Below are 19,628 nucleotides of genomic sequence, written 5' to 3'. Positions count from 1 at the left end.
TTGACTATGACAGATGTAGGTGTGATTTTCTTTGTGGTATCTTGGAGTTGAATGAAAATCTGAAAGCTATGGATTCAATATTTTATGAGTTGATGTCTCTTATCAGTTTTAGAAAATTCTTTGTCATTGGTATTCAAATATTGTTTCTAACTCTCTTCTCTCCCTTCTTAAATTCTAATTATATGTGTGTCAGACCTCTTGGGTGTATTACTTAGGTCTCTTATGTGCTCATCTTTTTCCCCCCTTTTACTTTTTTTCTCCTCTATAGTTGATTTTGGGGATTTTCTTTTTCTTTTTTTTTTTGAGATGGGGTCTAACTCTGTTGCCCAGGCTGGAGTGCAGTGGTGTGATCACGGTTCACCACAGCCTAAACCTCCCTAGGCTCAGGTGATACTCCCACCTCAGTTTTCGTATTTTTAGTAGAGGTGGGGTTTTGCCATGTTCCCCAGGCTGGTCCTGAATTCCTGGGCTCAAGCAGTCTACCCACATCGGCCTCCAAAATTGCTGGGATTACAGACTTGAGCCACCGCACCTGGCCATCATTTTGAGGATTTTTCTATTTCTTATCTTCCAGTTTATTAATCTTGTTGTTAGCTGTATCAAATCTTGCTAAATCCATTCACACAGTTCTTAATTTCATGTATTATATATTTTAGTCTTGTACATTGAATTCTTTGTTACATGGTCATTTCTCTGGTGAAATTTTCTCTTATCATCTATTTTGTTTGCTTTGAAAATATATGTGTTAGTCCGTTTTCACGCTGCTGCTGAAGACATACCTGAAACTGGGCAATTTACAAAAGAAAGAGGTTTAATTGGACTCACAGTTTCACCTGCCCGTGGAGGCCTCACAATCATGGTGGAAAGCAAGGAGAAGTCACATCTTACATGGATGACAGCAGGCAAAGAGAGAGCTTGTGCAGAAAAACTCCCATTTTTAAAACTGTCAGATCTTGTGAGACTTACTGTCACAAGAACAGCATGGGAAAGACTGGCTCCCATGATTCAGTTACCTCCCACGGAATCCCTCCCACAACACATGGGAATTCAAGATGAGACTTGGGTAGGGACACAGCCAAACCATATCAGTACACAACTAACATATGCCTTTGCTCATCCATATGGCATCTTTGTGTGAATTTGAAAAAGATCCTACTCTCTAGGCATAGGAATAGCTTGGTGAGTGGAGAGGGGGTAAGGAAAAAGTTACACTCATAAATTGTTGGTAGAAGTGTAAACTGATACAATTTCTTCTGCCTTTTGTTTTTTTCTATCTATATCAGCATATAAAATCTTTCTTATTCTTTTGGCTGGATTTATAATAATTACATGGATCTAATAAAACTTATTTATGCCTTGCAAAGCCCTGTGCTTATCCATTTTCCTGTTGTCTAACATTTAAATTATTTCTAACATCGTGCTAATACAAATGATGCTATTATGACTATCCTTGTATTAATATATGTTATTTTGTTTACACATGTAAGTGCATCTATAGGATAAATTACCAGAAGTGGAGAAAATTTCTAGAATTGAAAGTTTATGCAACTTTTACATTTTTGTAGATATTCCCAAGTTGTTCTGTAAGAAATTGTATCAGGCCAGGCTTGGTGGCTCAGGCTTGTAATCCCAACTCTTAGGTAGTGAGAGGTGGGAGGATAGCTTGAGCCTAGGAGTTTGAGACCTGCTTGGGCAATATAGCGAGACCTCCCCTTCTACCAATAATGTATGAATGTATGGGTGTAACTTTTTCCTTACCCCCTTAACCAACAAAATGTATTGCTAATTTTTATTTCTGTTAGTAGGAGAGGTAAAAAAAATATTGTCTTTAAGTTTTAATTTTCTTTTGAATTAACTGAGGTCACACATTTAAAAAAATGTGTTTAAAAGCCACATGGAGTTCCTTTTTTTGTGATTTGTGCATGTCCTTTGTCCATTTTTTTCCATTGAATTGTTTGTCCATTTTATTACTGATTTGTAGGAGCTTTATCTATACTAAGAAAACTAGCCATTTATCATGTGTTGCATTTTTTTAACTGATTTGTTACTAATCTTTTTGGTCTTATTCCATATTTTCCATGCAGACATTAAAATTTTTTATGTTGTCATATTTATCTGTCTTTTCTATTCTGTTTTGTGGCTTATGTGTTGTACTTAGGACTCAGTTCTACATAATAAAATATTCTTTCCTTTTAATATTTTATAATTTTATTTCAAAATATTTAATTATTTGAATTACCTATGATTTTTTATATAGAGGTGATAAGTTTTTTTATATATCATTTGAATAATCAAAATTTATAATAGGAGAATTTATATTCTGTTGCTGTTGGATGGCATGTTCTGTACATGTCTGTTGGGTCCATTTGGTCTAAAGTATAGTTCAAGTCTGATGTATTCTGTATTGGTTTCTGTCTGGATGATCTGTCCATTGTTGAAAGTTGCATATTGAAGTTCCCACTGTCACTGTATTGCTGTCTATTTCTCCCTTCAGATTTGTTAATATTTGCTTCATATATATAGGTGCTGTGATTTTGGGTGTATATGTATTTATAATTGTACCCTCTTAATGAATTCACCTTTTTATAATTAAAAAATTATTTTGTCTCTTGCTAATAGATTTTGACTTAAAGTCTATTTTGTCTAAGTATAGTTATCCCTGCTGTCTTTTGGTTTCCATTTTGCATGGAATATCTTTTCTGTCCCTTCACTTTCAGTCTGTGCACATCCTTAAAGCTGAAGTGAGTCTTTTGTAAGCAGCATATAGTTTTTGTAGCAGCATCTCTTTGGGTCCTTTTTTTTTTTTAATTTAAAAATTTTATTGTGTCCTGAATTTTTATCCATTCAATCATTCTGTTTTTGGATTGGAGAACTTACTCCATTTACACTTAAAGTAATGATTGATAGGTAAGGACTTACTGTTGCCATTTTGTCAATTGTTTTCTGAGTGTTATGTAAACCTTTTGTTCCTTTTTTGTCTTCCTTGCTGATTTGATGATTTTCTATAGTATGCTTTGGTTCCTTTATCTTTTGTATATCTGCTATAGGTATTTGCTTTGTGGTTACCTTGATGCTTACATAAAACATAGTTATAGCAGTCTATTTTAAGCTGATACACAATGGAGAAAAGATAGTTTCCAACATATATGGTCCTGGGAAAACTGGCTATCACAGGCTATAAAGTGAAATTGGATCCTTAACTTACACCACACGCAAAAATAAACTCAAAATAGATTAAATACTTAAACGTGGTCGGGCGCGGTGGCTCACGCTTATAATCCCAGCGCTTTGGGAGGCTGAGGCAGGCAGATCACCTGGGGTCGGGAGATCGAGACCCTCCTGGCTAACATGGTGAAACCCCGTCTCTACTAAAAATACAAAAAAAATTAGCCTGGCATGGTGGCAGGTGCCTGTGGTCCCAGCTACTTGGGAGGCTGAGGCAGGAGAATGGTGTGAACCCGGGAGGTGGAGCTTGCAGTGATTGGAGATTGCTCCACTGCACTCCAGCCTGGGCGACAGAGCAAGACTCCGTCTCCAAAAAAAAAAAAAAACCAAAAAAAAAAAACTTAAGACCTGAAACTCTAAAACTCCTAGAAGAAAACATGGGGGAAAAAGTTCTTAATATTGGTCTTGGCAATGATTTTTTGGATGCGACACCAAAAAACCAGGCAAAAAAAGTTGATGGGACTACATCAAACTAAAAATTTTTCCACAAAAAAGGAAACAGTCAACAAAGATGAAAAAGTAACCTATGGGGTGGGATAAAATATTTGCAAATCATATGCCTGATAAGGGTTAATATCCAAAATATATAAGGAATTCATACAACTCTATAGCAAATAAATAAATAACCTGATTTTTAAAATGGGCAAAATACCTGAATATAATTTGTACAAAGAAGACCTACAAACTGCTAACAGGGGTATGAAAAGCTGCTCAACATCACTACCACAGGATCCAGCAATCCCACTTCTGGATATGTCTCTGAAGGACATAAAATTACTATCTTGAAGAGATATCTGCACTTCCATGTATATTGCAGCATTATTCACAATGACCAAGATATAAAAACAACCTAAGTGTCCATTGATGGATGAATGAATAAAAAAAATGCACATGTACAAAATACAATATTATTCAACCTTAAGGAAATCAAGCCTGTAATCCCAGCACTTTGGGAGGCCGAGTCGGGCGGATCACCTGAGTTCAGGAGATCGAGACCATCCTGGCTAACACGGTGAAACCCCGTCTCTACTAAAAATACAGAAAATTAGCCGGGCATGGTGGTGGGCACCTGTAGTCCCAGCTACTTGGGAGGCTGAGGCAGGAGAATAGCATGAACCCAGGAGGCGGAGCTTGCAGTGAGCCAAGATCGTGCCACTGCACTCCAGCCTGGGCAACAGAGCGAGACTCTTGTCTCAAAAAAAAAAAAAGGAAATCCTGACATTTGCAACAATATGGATGAACCTAGAGGATGTCATGCTAAAGGAAATGAGCCAGACACAGAAAGAAAAATACTGTATGATCTAACTTATATGTAGGATCTAAAAATGTTGAATTCATAAAAACAGAGAGTAGAAGGGTGGTTATCAGGGGACAAGGGTGTGAGAAATGGGGTACATTGGTCAAGGGGTACAAATCTTCAGCTATAAGATAAATAAGTTCTGGAGACCTAGTATACAGCGTGGTGACTGTAGTTAATATATACTTGAAATTTGCTAAGAGAGTAGATCTTAAGTATTTTCACCATATACACACAAAAGATAGCTCTGTGAGGTGATGGATATGTTAATTAGCTTGATTGTGGTAATCATTTCACAATGCATACATATATCAAAACATCACATTATATACCTTCTATATATATGACTTTATTGGTCAATTTGTACCTCAATAAAGCTAGAAAAATTTATAACAGGACTGGAATTATACCATGTATGTAGTAATTATATGTGGCTGCATATACTGAGCCCATTTGGCTCACATGTTACTGACACTCCCTCTACCCTTTTAAGATGAATTTGTCAGAGGATCAGAGGAAAATATCAGCAGTGTTAATATATGTTGACATCCATATGCTATATGTATACGAAATTCAGTCACAATATTTTCCTCTATTTTGGAACTCATGAGGGAATAAATAATAGTTAATCTAAGTAAATGAGTAATTAAACATTTGATTTTTCATTATCTCCTTAAGGAGTACTATTCTGTTTTGTTTTGCTTTGTTTTGTTTTTTTTGAGATGGAGTCTCGCTCTGTTGCCCAGGCTGGAGTGCAGTAGCGCGATCTTGGCTCACTGCAACCTCCGCCTCCCAGGTTCACGCCATTCTCCTGCCTCAGCCTCCCGACTAGCTGGGACTACAGGTGCCCGCCACCATGCCTGGCTAATTTTTTGTATTTTTAGTAGAGACGGGGTTTCACCGTGTTAGCCAGGATGATCTCGATCTCCTGACCTCGTGATCCGCCCGCCTCAGCCTCCCAAAGTGTTGGGATTACAGGTGTGAGCCACCGTGCCCGGCCCTTACAGAGTACTATTCTAACTCGTTAAATTAGTTCCTGAATTTAATATGGCTGGTTATTTTAAGTACAACATATATGTAATCTGAAAAATATATGCAAAGGTCTTTTTTCTCTGTCAAGTTTATCAATTGAAGATAAGATAGAAAAGGACTTGGGGCCGGGCGTGGCAGCTCATGCCTGTAATCCCAGCACTTTGGGAGGCCAAGGTGGGTGGATCACTTGAGGTCAGGAGTTCGAGACCAGCCTGGGCAACATGGCAAAACCGTATCTCTACTAAAAATACAAAAATTGGCTGGGTGTGGTGGTGCACACCTGTAATCCCAGCTACTCAGGAGGCTGAGGCAGGAGAAGCGCTAGAACCTGGAGGCAAAAGTTGCAGTGAGCCAAGATCACTCTGCTGCCCTCCAGCCAGGGCAACAGAGTGAGACTCCATCTCAAATAAAAAAGAAAAAAAAGAAAAGGACTTTATTCTTTTTAGCCATACATAGAAATTTCCGTTTCTTTTTTTTTTTTGAGATGGAGTCTCGCTTTGTCGCCAGGCTGGAGTGCAGTGGGGCGATCTTTCGCTGCAACCTCCGACTCCCGGGTTCAAGCAATTCTCCTGTCTCAGCCTCCTGAGTAGCTGAGACTACAGGCTTGTGCCACCACGCCCAGCTAATTTTTGTATTTTTAATAAAGAGGGGGTTTTATCATGTTGGCCAGAATGGTCTCGATCTCTTGACCTCGTGATCCGCCTGCCTCAGCCTCCCAGTGTGCTGGGATTACAGGCGTGAGCCACCGCGCCCGGCCAGAAATTTCTGTTTCTTAGCTTTCTAACAACCACACAGTATCCAGCTGAGTAGACGCAGATATATTTCGACAAATTAGAAGCTTCTGTGGAGCACTTACTACAGTGCATTTTTCTTTTAAATTTGTGAACATTTGATGGTGTTTTGTGAACATTTGATTAACTACTACTAACTCTAAATACTAGAGTTCTCCTCTAGTATTTAGAATCTTTCTGCACTAGTACTGACTCATCCATGGTATTTTCTTTGCTCTTAGAGGCCTTAGTAATGGTTTACATCAGTGTTTCAAGCAATTTCTGGACTTGCCAGATCCTTCACTATAAGGGTGATTTGATCTTATAATGTATGGTATTTCCCCCTCTCAGATTCACAGTGTGCAAAATAAGATCTGTGAGAGATATTTCACTAAAGAAGAGATTTATTTAACGTTGTTCATCCTAGTCTCCTGAGGACCTAAAGTTTCCTTAGAATATATTTTGGGAAATGTTACTTTATATTACTGTACATGGAGGTAATAGAATGAAGATGATTTCTCTTCTTAGTTTGATTCTTACCTGTGTTGGCATTGAACCAAAATTATACTCTGCCATTATTTTCTTTCTGAGACAGAGTCTTGCTTGTTGTCCAGGCTGAAGTGCAAGTGGCACGATCACAGCTCACTGCAGCCCTGACCCCCTAGGCTCAAGCAGTCCTCCCTCTTCAGTCTCCCAAGTAGCTGGGACTACAGGTGCGTGTCACCCACTCAGCTATTTTTTGTCTTTTTTGTAGAGACAGGGTCTTGCTTTGTTGCCCAGGCTGTTCTTGAACTCCCGGGCTCAAGCAGTCCACCCACCTTAGCCTCCCAAAGTGGGATTACAGGCATGAGCTATTGTACCTGGCTTACTCTGCAATTCTTTTTGGAAAAAAAAATTTTTTTCTTTCTTTCTTTTTTTTTTTTTTTTGAGACAGAGTCTCGTTTTTGTTGCCCAGACTGGAGTGCAATGGTGCAATTTTGGCTCACTGCAACCTCTGCCTCCCAGGTTCAAGCAATTCTCCTACCTCAGCCTCCTGAGTAGCTGAGATTATAGGCACCCGCCACCACGCCTGGCTAATTTTTGTATATTTAGTAGAGACGAGGTTTCACCGTGTTGGCCAGCCTGATCTCAAATTCCTGACCTCAGGTGATCCACCCGCCTCAGCCTTCCAAAGTGCTGGGATTACAGGTGTGAGCCACGGTGCCCTACCTTGCAAATTTTTTAAATAATTTTTTTTTTTCTAAAATAGAGACAGGGTCTCGCTGTGTTGCCAGGCTGGTCTCAAACTCCCGGGCTCAAGCAGTCTTCCCATCTTAGTCTCCCAGTGTGCTAGGGTTACAGGCATGAACCACTGAGCCCAGCCTACTCTGCAATTCTTTATGAGAAGTAGGGAATACTGTAATAGTAGGATTCTTCTTCTTCTTCTTCTTTTTTTTTTAAATAACTTACAGGCTACTTATGAACCTAACAATTTATCTTACTTTAAAAGTCTTTAGTTGCTATTTTTATGTCATGCCCCTGAATTTTCAGATACAGAATTTGTTTCTATAACTTATTAGTATTGACCTTAAGCAGAACCATGATGATCATATTTTCCAAAATGAAATCAGTCTTACATATTGTAATAATTAAAAACAAAGACTGAAAATTCTGGTTGTTTGGTAAATGTTACATAGTACATTTACTTTCAAGCAATATGTTTCACGATCATAATTTTTTAAAAAACCTTTAAGTGCATTATTGGTTGGTCACTTCCAGTATGTGAAAGTTGAATATTGGTGCATGCCTGTAATCCCAGCTACTCGGGAGGCTGAGGCAGGAGAATTGCTTGAACCTGGGAGGCAGAGGTTGCAGTGAGTCGAGATTGCGCCATTGCACTCCAGCCTGGGCAACAAGAGTGAAACTTCTCCTCAAAAAAAAAAAAAAAAAAGAAAAAAAAAAGTTGAATATAACTTGGACACTGATATTTGAAACTTACAGAATCCTTTAATGTTTTGAATTGTCCTGGAAATCAGGATATAATATCCTTGTGAGCAGAGGAAGAACAGTCGCTCATATGTGTGATTAGATCTGCCTTTCTTTCCTTCTTTGGGGAATTTTTTCTTTTTTTAATAAAAATACTTCTTTGAGGAGTCTATTTCTTTGTATATGTTGGCCTATTGCATCAAATCAGATGCATCCTCTTCTGAATGGAGGTACTGGACTTGATCTTATAGGAAGACAGGGAAAAAAATACTTTTTGTTTTAATTTCACTTAGGGCAAGCTTGCTTAGAAGTATAAAATGGTTGTCCTTGATACTACTGTGTTAAATTTCTTCCCTTCGTACTCTACAGTTCATAATTTTTATGTTTTAAAAATGAGTAACAGGCTGGGTGCTGTGGTTCACATCTGTAGTCCCAGCAGTTTGGGAAGCCAAGGCGGGAGGATTGCTTGGACCCAGGAGTTTGAGACCAGCCTCGGCAACATGAGGAGACTTCGTCTCTACAAAATAATAAAAAAATTAGCCAGGCGGGGTGGTGCATGCTTGAGGTTCCAGTAACTTGGGAGGCTGAGGTGGGAAGATTGCTTGAGCCCAGGAGGTTTGAGGCTGCAGTGAGCTCTGATCACACCACTGCACTCCAGCCTGGGTGACAGAGCAAGACCCTGTCTCAAAAAAAACCACAAAAACAAACAAACAAAAACACTTGACACGTTTGCTTCCTTTGATTTTAAGGTCACTGCACTGCTGCTATAAAATTATAGAAAACTTAGTAATTTTGAAAAATCAACATCAAAAACAGATTTTAAATTGCCAGAATATAGTTACAGCTGAATAGTTTTTGCTAGTCTTCAAAAACTGGTGTTTGTCTTTGAAATTTCATGGTAGTAGCCAAATTATAGTCACCAAATTTGCCAGTCCAAAAAGATTCATTGGTACATGAAAACATTTTTTAAACCTTATTTTTTATTTTAAAACTTGCATAAGTTTAAGAAAATTAAAATGCTCCACAACCTTTTCTAGAGATAATTTAGTATGATTAATATTTTGATTTTGTTCTCTCATTACTTATTTATTTATTTTTAGAGATGGAGTCTCACTATGTTGTCCAGACTGGAGAGCAATGGCTATTCACAGGTGTAGTTGTAGCACACTATAGTATTAAATTCCTGGGCTAAAGTGATCCTCCTGCTTCAGCATCTTGGGTGGCTGGGACTACAGGTGCATGCCACTGTTCCTGGGTTTTCAGCATTATTTTAAGTGCAATTGTCTTAACATAGTTGAGATTATAGTGTCCATATATGTTTGTATTTTATTTTTTCCATAGTATATAACTTTAAATTGCCAAGGAAAAACCTGAGTACTCTTTTGCATTTATTCATTCAACAAATACAAATACAAATATACATGTATGTAACTATTAAACATACATATACACATATGCATGCAAGGCCCTTTGTTGGCTGCTTTGAGAGAAGATTATTATCTTCCAGGGCACAAAAGTTAAATATAATGTAGAGCAGATCATGAAGACTGTTTGTGTTTATTGAGGTTCAGATGATGTCTTAGTCTGTTTTGTGTGGCTATAAAGGAATACTTGGCCAGGTGCAGCGACTCATGCCTGTAATCCCAGCATTTTGGGAGGCTGAAGTGGAAAGATCTCTTGAGGCTGGTAGTTCAAAATCAACCTGGGCAACATAGTGAAATCCTGTCTCTACAAAAACAACAACAAAACAAAAAACAAAAAAAATTAGCTGCATGCCGTGGCATGTGCCTCTGCTTCCAACTACTCAAAAGGCTGAGGCAAGAAGATTGCTTGTGCCTGGAGGTTGAGGCTGCAGTGAACCTCAACAGTGCAGTGACTTGTGCCACTACACTCTAGCCTGGGTTACAGAGTGAGACCTCATCTGAAAAAAAATAAGAGTAAAAAATAAATACCTGAGGCTGAGTAATCTATAAATAAAAAAGGGTTATTTGGCTCATGATTTTGATGATTGGAAAGTTCAGGATTAGGCATCTGTACCTGGTAAGGGCATTAAGCTGCTTCCACTCATGGCAGAAGGCAAAGGGAGCTGGCTTGTGCATGCAGAGATCACAAAGTGAGAGGAAGCAAGAGAGAGAGAGGGGCTAGTGGCAGGTCTCTTAACAACTGGCTCTCACTGGAAATAATAGAGTAAGAATTCCCTCACCCCCAAGGGAGGGCATTAATCTATTCATGAGGGATTTACTCCTATGACCTAAACACCTCCAATTAGGCCCCACCTCCAATACTGGGGTCACATTTTAATGTGCAACTGGAGGGGAGAGACATCCAAATCTTAGCAGATGGGGAACCTGTCTGAATTATCTGAACTTTGTCTGATAAAGTTTCTTTGTTTGTAGATTCCTCTCTTTGGTGCTGACACTATTGGCCAGAGAAGTCCTGATGGACCGGTACTGAGCAAAGCTGAATTTGTTGAGAAAGTTCGTCAGAGTAATCAGGCCTGTCATGATGGAGATTTCCACACAGCTATTGTTCTATATAATGAAGCCCTGGCTGTTGACCCTCAGAACTGCATCTTATACAGCAATAGATCTGCAGCCTACATGAAAATCCAGCAGTATGACAAGGCACTGGATGATGCAATCAAAGCTCGACTTCTCAATCCCAAATGGCCAAAGGTAGAAATTTTATTTATTTTCATAGAATCTTTTGTGCTGGCCTCTTACTTTAATATTTTGTTGATTTAGTGTACTTACTAATATTTTAATAATCTGTACTTCAGCAAAATATAAAATGACTTCCTTGAGCTGGTACACTAGTGAAAAGCTTCCTTTGTTTTTTTGTAGTGTGCTTTCCATGTGCAAGTTTAATTCTTTTCCTGTATGTGTGAGATTTAAATTATTTTTTCTCTGTGCCACTTGATAAGTAAGATACATTCTAGTTCTTTATATAGGTTTTGGAACATCTCTTTTTGAATGAATATTTTAGATGAAGTATGATGATGTTTCTTTCCTTCAATTTAAAATAATTAATTTTATTCTCTGTCAATGACTATTTTCAGAATGGTATTAAATCATGGAAATTTCTGTTTTTTCTAATAAAGCATTGTAATTATCTGTAGTCCCTTGAATAGTCCCCTTAAGTTACTATCTTTGTTTTTTATTATATATACTTTATTTTCAGTCTGCCTACTCCTAACCTAACCCCTAGTTTCTTTTAGAAACAATTCCTTTCTTTTCTTTTCCTTTCCTTTCCTTTTCCTTTTCTTTTTTCCTTTTTTCTTTCCGAGACAAGGTCTTACTCTGTCACCAAGGCTGGAGTGCAGTGGTGCAATCTTGACTCACTGCAACCTCTGCCTCCTGAGTAGCTGGGACTACAGGTATGTACCACCATGCCCGGCTAATTTTTGTATTTTTTGTAGAAAGAGGGTTTCACCATGTTGCCCAGGCTGGTCTCGAACTCCTGAGCTCAAGCAATCTGCCTGCCTCAGCCTCCCAAAGTGCTGGGATTACAAGTGTGAGCCACCTTGCCTAGCAGAAACAATTTCTTAAGATGCTCCTGAAGCATAGAGGGTGGGGGATAGGAGAGGGACGAAATGGGGAAATGTAGATCCAAGGATATAAAGTTGCAGATATATAGGATGAATAATTCTAGAGATCTAATGCACCACATGAGGACTATAGTTAATATTGTATTATATTAGGGATAATTGCTAAGAGTAGATTTTAGATTCTCTTATGACACAAACACACACAAAAAGGGTTACTATGTGAGATGATGAATATATTAATTTGACTACAATACTTACTTCACTTCATATAAGTAAACAAAAATATCATGTTGTATACCTTAAATACATACAATAAAAAGAGATGTGATTGAAGTATTTGAGATATTTTCTATAGAACCACAAAACCATTTCATCCCATTAACAAAGGTTAATGGATATTTCCTAGAGATTTAAAATAGTTTTCTAATGTCTTATTAATAATATGCTGAAGGGCTGGGCATGGTGGCTCATGCCTATAATCTGAGCACTTTGGGAGGCTGAGGTGGGAGGATCCCTTGAGCCCACAAGTTTGAGGCCAGACTAGGCAACATAGTCTCTACAAAAAATACAAAAATTAGCCAGGTATGGTGGCACGAACCTATATCCCCAGCTACTTGGGAGGCTGAGGTGAGAGGATTGCTTGAGCCTGGGAGGTAGAGGCTGCAGTGAGCCATGATTGCATCACTGCACTCTGGCCTGGGCAACAGGATGAGACCCTGTCTCAGATAATAATAATAAAAGACATAGTACTTTATCCTTTGACTCTGATAGGTCTTCTTGGCCTCATTTAATGGAATTTCTAGTATTGCTGCTGCCTTGTGAATGGTTTACTATTCTGTAATTCCCTAAAGGATTACTTTTGTAACCATAATCATTCTAAATGAAACAAAAAATTGTTGAGAAAAATTGTATATGGGCTGGGCACGGTGGCTTCACGCCTGTAATCCCAGCACTTTGGGAGGCTGAGGTGGGCGGATCACCTGAGGTCTGGAGTTTGAGACCAGCCTGGCCAACGTGGTGAAACCCCGTCTCTACTAAAAACACAAAAATTAGCTGGGCGTGGTGGCGGGCACCTGTAATCCCAGCTACTCGGGAGGTTGAGGCAGGAGAATTGCTTGAACCCGGGAGGCAGAGGTTGCAGTGAGCTGAGATCGTACCACTGCACTCCAGCCTGGGCAACAAGAGTGAAGAGTCTCAAAAAAAAAAAGAAAAAGAAAAATTGTGTATGATACCATTTGCGAACTAGAATGCTATTTTCAAAGCATAAACCTAGGTTCACATTCCTGTTCCTCCATTAATGACAATATGGTTTTGAGTAATCTCTTAACCTCTCTGAAGTTAAGATAAATGGGAATAATAATAATACCTATCTTGGAAGATTGTTGCTTAAGGATTAGAGATAATTTGTAACTTGTACATAGTAGATGTTTGGTAAGTAATAGCTATGATTGTGACATTTTTACTGAAGGTTTGAATTAGTAGATTATTCTAGCAAGGTTTTGCATATATATCTGCCTCTCTCTCTCTCTCTCTCTTTAAACCTCTAATTGATGCAGTGAGCCTTATAAATATGGAGAGCTTAATTTTCAAATTAAGTATTAATTCTTGTCCTTTTTTGATCCACTTGTGTTTTTCCTATATTTGTGAACACCTTTAAACTTTTATCTTTTTCATTTTTCTTTATCATTTCTACTTTCTCCTGGCACTTCTTGTGACTTCTACACCCCAAAAATGGCTTTTAAAAAGTGTACTTTTATTATTATAGACAAAAAAAACACCCTTTTAGGATAATTTATATTATTGGTTTCTGATTTTTTCTCTTCACAGTAAGTGAAGTTATTGTATAGTCCATTTTACATTAATATTTTAGTTCTATATTTGGCTTTAAGCAAACCTAATTTAGGAGCATTTAAAGTATATAAAATATAGAGTTCAAAATTGAAATCACAAAAGGTTCTTTTGAGGTAGTATGATAATAAAATTAATTTATAAAGAAATGTTCAGTACTGCAAAAGAATGTTTCCTTTTATAAAAACTTGATTTTATACTTATTTTTCTAGGCATATACTCATTAGGTAAAAGAAGATTCACTTACATTTTCTTGTTATAAATGTATATCTGGTGAAATTTTGTCTATTCCTTTTTCTTTTAATTTTTGCTTTTCTACTCTGACTTTTTATTATAATGCTTTGCTTTTCTAAAGTCTTTATCTGAAATATTTTTGTCTAGTCTGATGTGTGAAAAGCTACCTTCCAATTTCTGTCTCTCTCCGTAAGTATTAATTTTTTATGTAAAGATCCCAAGGCTCCAGAGACTAGATGGAGAATCTTTTATACATGTCTATTTTATCTAAATGAAAAAATGATTTTGATGTGATATGGGCTGTAAAAGAGGTATGAACAAAGCACTATGGGAACCCACACAAGCAGTGAGTTCAGTCTGTGGATACCTTATCTCCAACTGCATGCTAGATGTTTTTTCTTTGATTTATCTTTATGTTTCTTCTTTTTATGTCCTATTTAAGAAAACTTTGTCTTCGCCGAGGTTACAAAGATATTCTTCTAGAATTTTTATGTTTTTTGCCTTTAGGCCTATGATTTATTTTGAGTTAATTTTTGGTATTGTGTGAGATAAGAGTCAAAGTTAATTTTTTTCCAGATAATGGTAACCATAATCCAGCAACATTTGTTTTAAAGATTATCCTTTCCACATTGAATTATCCTGGCACCTTTGTCACAAACCATTTGACCATATAAGTATGGAGTTATTACTAGATTCTCTATTTTATTTCACTGATTTCTGTGTATATACCTCAATGCCTTAACCATAATGCCTTAATTACTATAGATGTATGGTAAGTCTGATTATTAGGTATTGTAAGTCTTCCAACCTTGTTCTTTTTTTTTTCTAAGTTGTTTTGGCTATTCTATATTTTTACATTTTTATATAAGTTGTAGAATCAGCTTATCAATTTCTTCAAAAAACCTTTCTGGAAATTAATGGGCTTACACTGAATTAGACCAGTTTGGAGAGAATTGCCATCTTAATGTTATTGAGTCTTTGAATCCATGACATGGTGTATTCCTCCATTTACTTAGGCCTTCTTTTATTACCTTTGCAACTTTTTGTAGTTTTCAGTGTTCAGATCTTGCATGTCTTTTGTTAAATTTATTTCTAAGTATTTTGGTTTTTGATACTATTATAAATGGATTAACTTTATTTTCTAACTTTCTATTGAGAATCTATAGAAATACAATGTATTTTCTGTACTTTGTGTCATGTGACCCTGTTAAATTTGCTTTTAATTTCTAGTAGGATTTTTGCAGATTCCTTGGGGTTTTCTATGCACATGATAATGTCTGCAGGTAATCACAATTCTGCTTCTTCTTTTCTTTTGTGTATGCCTTTTCTTTCTCTTTCTTTTTCTTCTCTTTTTGCTCTATTGCGCTGGTTAGCATATCTGGTACAATGTTGACTAGAAGTCATGGGAGTGAACTTCCTTTACTCATTCCTGATGTTTGTGGGAAAGCATTGAGCTTCACATTGTTGAGCATGATGTCCTTAATCAGGTGGAGGATATTCCCTTTAATTTCTATTATGAGTGGGTATCAAATTTTGTCTATTTTTTCTTCATCTATTGAAATTATAATTTTTTAGCTAGCTGTTAATATGGTAAATTAAATTGATTTATTTGGGGATATTAAATCAACTAAATCAACTTTGCTTTAACATGGGGGTAAATTCCAGGTAGTCATTATGTATTATTCTTTTTATATATTGTTGGAAATGCTTTGCTAAAATTTTGTGAAGAATTTTTGCATCTATGTTTAGGAGAGATACTGATCTATAGCGTTTTTTTTTTTTCTCATGATGTATTTGGTTTTGGTATTGAAGTGATTCTGCCGTTATGTAATGAGTTGTAAAGTATTCTCTCTGTATTTTCTGAAAGAGTTTGTGTAGGATTGGCATTATTTCTTCCTTAAGTATTGGATAGAATTCACCAGTCAAGCCATCTTTATCTTTATCTACTTTTCTTTGTTGGAAGGTTTTAATTATGAATTCAATTTCTTTGATTGATGTAGGGCTATTCAAATTTTCTAATTCTTTTTAGATCAGTTTTGGTAATTGTTTCTTTCAAGTAACTTTTCATTTAATCTAGGTTGTCAACTTTATGGGATAAAGTTGTTAATATTCCTTTATTATCCTTTTTAATATCTGAAGAATCCATAGTGATGTTCTTTTTATCATTCTTGATTTTTTTTTTTTTTTTTGAGATGGAGTCTTGCTCTGTTGCCTAGTCTGGAGTGCAGTGGCATGATGTCGGCTCACTGCAAGCTCTGCCTCCCGGGTTCACGCCATTCTCCTGCCTCAGCCTCCCGAGTAGCTGGAGCTACAGGCACCTGCCACCATGCCTGGCTAATTTTTTGTATTTTTGGTAGAGACAGGGTTTCACCGTGTTAGCCAGGATGCATTCTTGATATTGTTAATCTGCCCTTTTCTGGTCAGTCTACCTAGAGATTTATCAATTCTATTCATCTTTCTAGACAATGAGTTATTAGTCTCATTGATTTTCTGTATTGTAGTGAATTTTATCTTTCACTGATGTCTGCTGTTTATTATTTCCTTTTTTCTACTTATTTTGCATTTACTTTGCTCTTTGTTTTCATTTCTTAAGAAGAGAACATAGGCCATTGACTTTAGATCTTTCTTTTTTTTTAAAATATGAGCATTTATAGCTGAATATTTCTCTTTAAGCACTGTTTTTGCTGCATCTTACAAATTTTGACATGTATTTTAATTATTATTCGGTTCCATATTTTCCAATTTTCCTTGTAAACACATTGTTGATCCATGGATTATTTAGAAGTTTGTTGTTTAATTTCCAAATATTTGTGTTTTCTTAGTTATCTTGTTGATTTCTAATTTAATTTTATTGTAGTCAAATAACATACTCTTTATAATATTAATGCTTTTAAATTTTCTGAGGTTTGTTTTATGGCCTAGCATGTGGTTTATCCTGGGAAATATACCACGAACATTTGGAAAGAACATGTATTCTATAGTTTTGAGGTGTAGTTCCATAGATATCAATGAAGTCCAGATGCTTACTCTTGTTGCTCATATCTTCTGTGTCTTTGCTGACTTTTTTGTCTTGTTATTCTATGAGTTGCTGGAATGAAGAAGTTAAAATCTTGAACTAAGATTTTGGAATTGGCTATTTATCCCTTTAATATTGTCAAGTTTTGCTTCATATATATTGAAGCTCTATTGTTAACATATATACATAACATTATTATATCTTCTTGATAAATTGATCCTTTTATCGTTATGCAATGTATCTCTTTATCTGTGATAGTAAATTTTGTATTATAAACTATTTTGTCTGATCTGGGTGTGGTGGTGCATGCCTGTAGTCCCAGCTCCTTGGAAGGCTGAGGCAGGAGGATTCTTTGAGCTGAGGAGTCTAGCCTGGGCAACATAGTGAGATCATGTCTCTTAAAAAATATCTATTTTGGGCCGGGCATGGTGGCTCATGCCTGTAATCCCAGCACTTTGGGAGGCCGAGGTGGGTGGATCACCTGAGGTTAGGAGTTCAAGACCAGCCTGGCCAACATGGCAAAACCCCGTCTCTACTAAAAAATACAAAAATTAGCTCGGCGTGGTGGCAGGCGCCTGTAATCTCAGCTACTCGGGAGGCTGAGGCAGGAGAATCGCTTGAACCCGGGAGGCAGAGGTTGCAGTGAGCCGAGATTGTGCCATTGCACTCCAGCCTGGGAGACAGAGCAAGACTCTGTCTCAAAAAAAAAAAAAAATCTATTTTGTCGGATATTAATATAGATGTTCCAGCCTTCTACTTACTCTTTGCATTATATATTTTCTTCTGTTTATATATTTTCAACCTGTCTGTGCCTTTACATTTAAAATTCATCTCTTTTGGACAACATATAGTTGTGTCTTGCTTTTTAAATCAAGTTTGTCAATTTCTGCCAAAATTGGATGTTTTTCTTCATTTATTTTTAATGCAATTATTGCTTTTAACTTTGCGTCTACCATTGTATTATTCCTTTTTAATTTGTCCTCTCTGTTTTTGTCCCTCTGTTATTCTTTTCATGCTATTTATTGGTTTATTTGAATACTTTCTAGAGTTGATTTTTTTTTTCTCTTGAGAAAGTTTTCAATTGTTGATGTTCGACAGGTAATTATCTTGGTTAGACTAGAACTGCAAACTCTGTTTCTTAAGTGGAAGCTCTGGTGTCAGTTAAAATATTTTGTGTTTTGTTGAACTGCTTTGAAATTTGTTCCGTACATGTGTGACTCAGCGGTTAGCCAAAGATGTGAGTAGACAGAATTTGAGTCTTTCTTTTCTGATTCTTTTCTTTCTGGAATCCCCTTCCCCCTTGGCCAACGGCTGTGGTTTCCTGACCTTCACTGTTCTAGTTCCTCTGGCCAGAAAAACTATTTTTCTACCAGTATTTCTGTACCCTTTCTTACCATTCTTACAGTACCTGACCCTTGCACCTTGAAAATGGGGACTCACTTTACAGCTCTCTTCCTCCAAAATCTGCCTGCTTCTCTTCACTCGTTAGTACTTTCAGGTAGCTTTTTAAAATTTTATGTCTAGACTTTACAGTTGTTTTCTGGGTTGGGGTGAGTCCAGCAGGATCTTGCCTAGCCAGTCTCTACTGGAAGTAAAAGTGATATATTTTCAGTGATTTAATGATTCTCTTGATGTTTTGAGTTCTCTCACTAGGTTCATTGCTTCCAGTTAGCTAGTCTCATACATTTAAGATATTTATCTTATTTCATTTTCATTCTCTGCATCAAATTGGTAAATAATTCCTTCATACTCTTTTTCTTTTTCTTTTCTCTTCTTTCTTTCTTTTTTTTTTTTTAAGAGACAGCCTCGCTCTGTCACCCAGGCTGGAGTGCAGCAGTGCCATCATGGCTCACTACAGTTTTGAACTCCTGGGCTCAGGTGATCCCCCTGCCTCAGCCTCCTGAGTAGCTGGGACTACAGGCATGTGCCATCATACCTAGCTATTTTTTTAAACTTTTTTTTTTTTTTTTTTTTTTAGTGGTAGGGTCTTGCTGTGTTGCCCAGGCTGGTCTCAAACTCCTGGGCTCAGATGATTCTTCTGCCTTGGCCTCCTAAAGTGCTGGGATTATAATCATGAGCCATGGGGCCCAGCCTTTTTTCTTAAATGTATTTCATATATATCTTACACAGTTTGTTTCTATTAGCACCAACCTAATAGAGCCAGTATTATAGTTCAGGTTCTTATAGTTTCATTCTTACTTTGTTGTGATAACCTTTTATTGTAACATTGTTCTTGTTCAAAACCTTTTGTTGCACAGTGCTGTCAGTTGGATTGATAGTCAAGATTCTGCTCCAGTGGTCACATTTCTTCCTTTAGGAGGGGTGTTCAAAAAGTTTGTGGAAAATTGGAATTAAAAAATAAACACAAAATGTACAAACTTTAATTCTCAACATAAGCTCAATAATGTTGAAGACACTTTTGTAAGCAGTGATACCAGCCATTTAGTCTGTCCTTGTAGAACTGAGGATTCTGGAATGTAACCATGTCAAAACAGTCTTTTTTACATTATCAACTAAAGAAAAATGGGTTCTCTTTAAATATATTTTTAAGATTAAGAAACAAAAAGCAGCCAGAAGGAGCCAAATGAGGACTTTAAGGTAAATGCCTAATTTCCAGCTGAAACTCTTGAGAAATTTCCCTCTTTTGAGGAGAGGAATGAGCAGGAACATTGTCACGGTGGAGGACTCTATGAA

General features: G+C 37.0%; 1 protein-coding gene across 4 annotated transcripts in view; it reads left to right on the top strand.

Moving 5' to 3' along the window:
* TTC28 (tetratricopeptide repeat domain 28) overlaps positions 1-19,628 on the top strand; it is a 741,686-nt gene that overhangs the window by 35,341 nt on the left and 686,717 nt on the right. For all 4 annotated transcript variants that reach the window (XM_054543701.2, XM_063723011.1, XM_024239653.3 and 1 more), the window contains one exon: positions 10,686-10,964. In XM_054543701.2, the coding sequence (XP_054399676.2) occupies positions 10,686-10,964 (279 nt within the window). The remainder of the gene's footprint in view (positions 1-10,685; positions 10,965-19,628) is intronic.

Source organism: Pongo abelii, chromosome 23 (genome assembly GCF_028885655.2).
Source record: "Pongo abelii isolate AG06213 chromosome 23, NHGRI_mPonAbe1-v2.0_pri, whole genome shotgun sequence".
Lineage (NCBI taxonomy): Eukaryota > Metazoa > Chordata > Mammalia > Primates > Hominidae > Pongo > Pongo abelii.
This window is presented reverse-complemented; position numbering and strand designations above follow the sequence as displayed.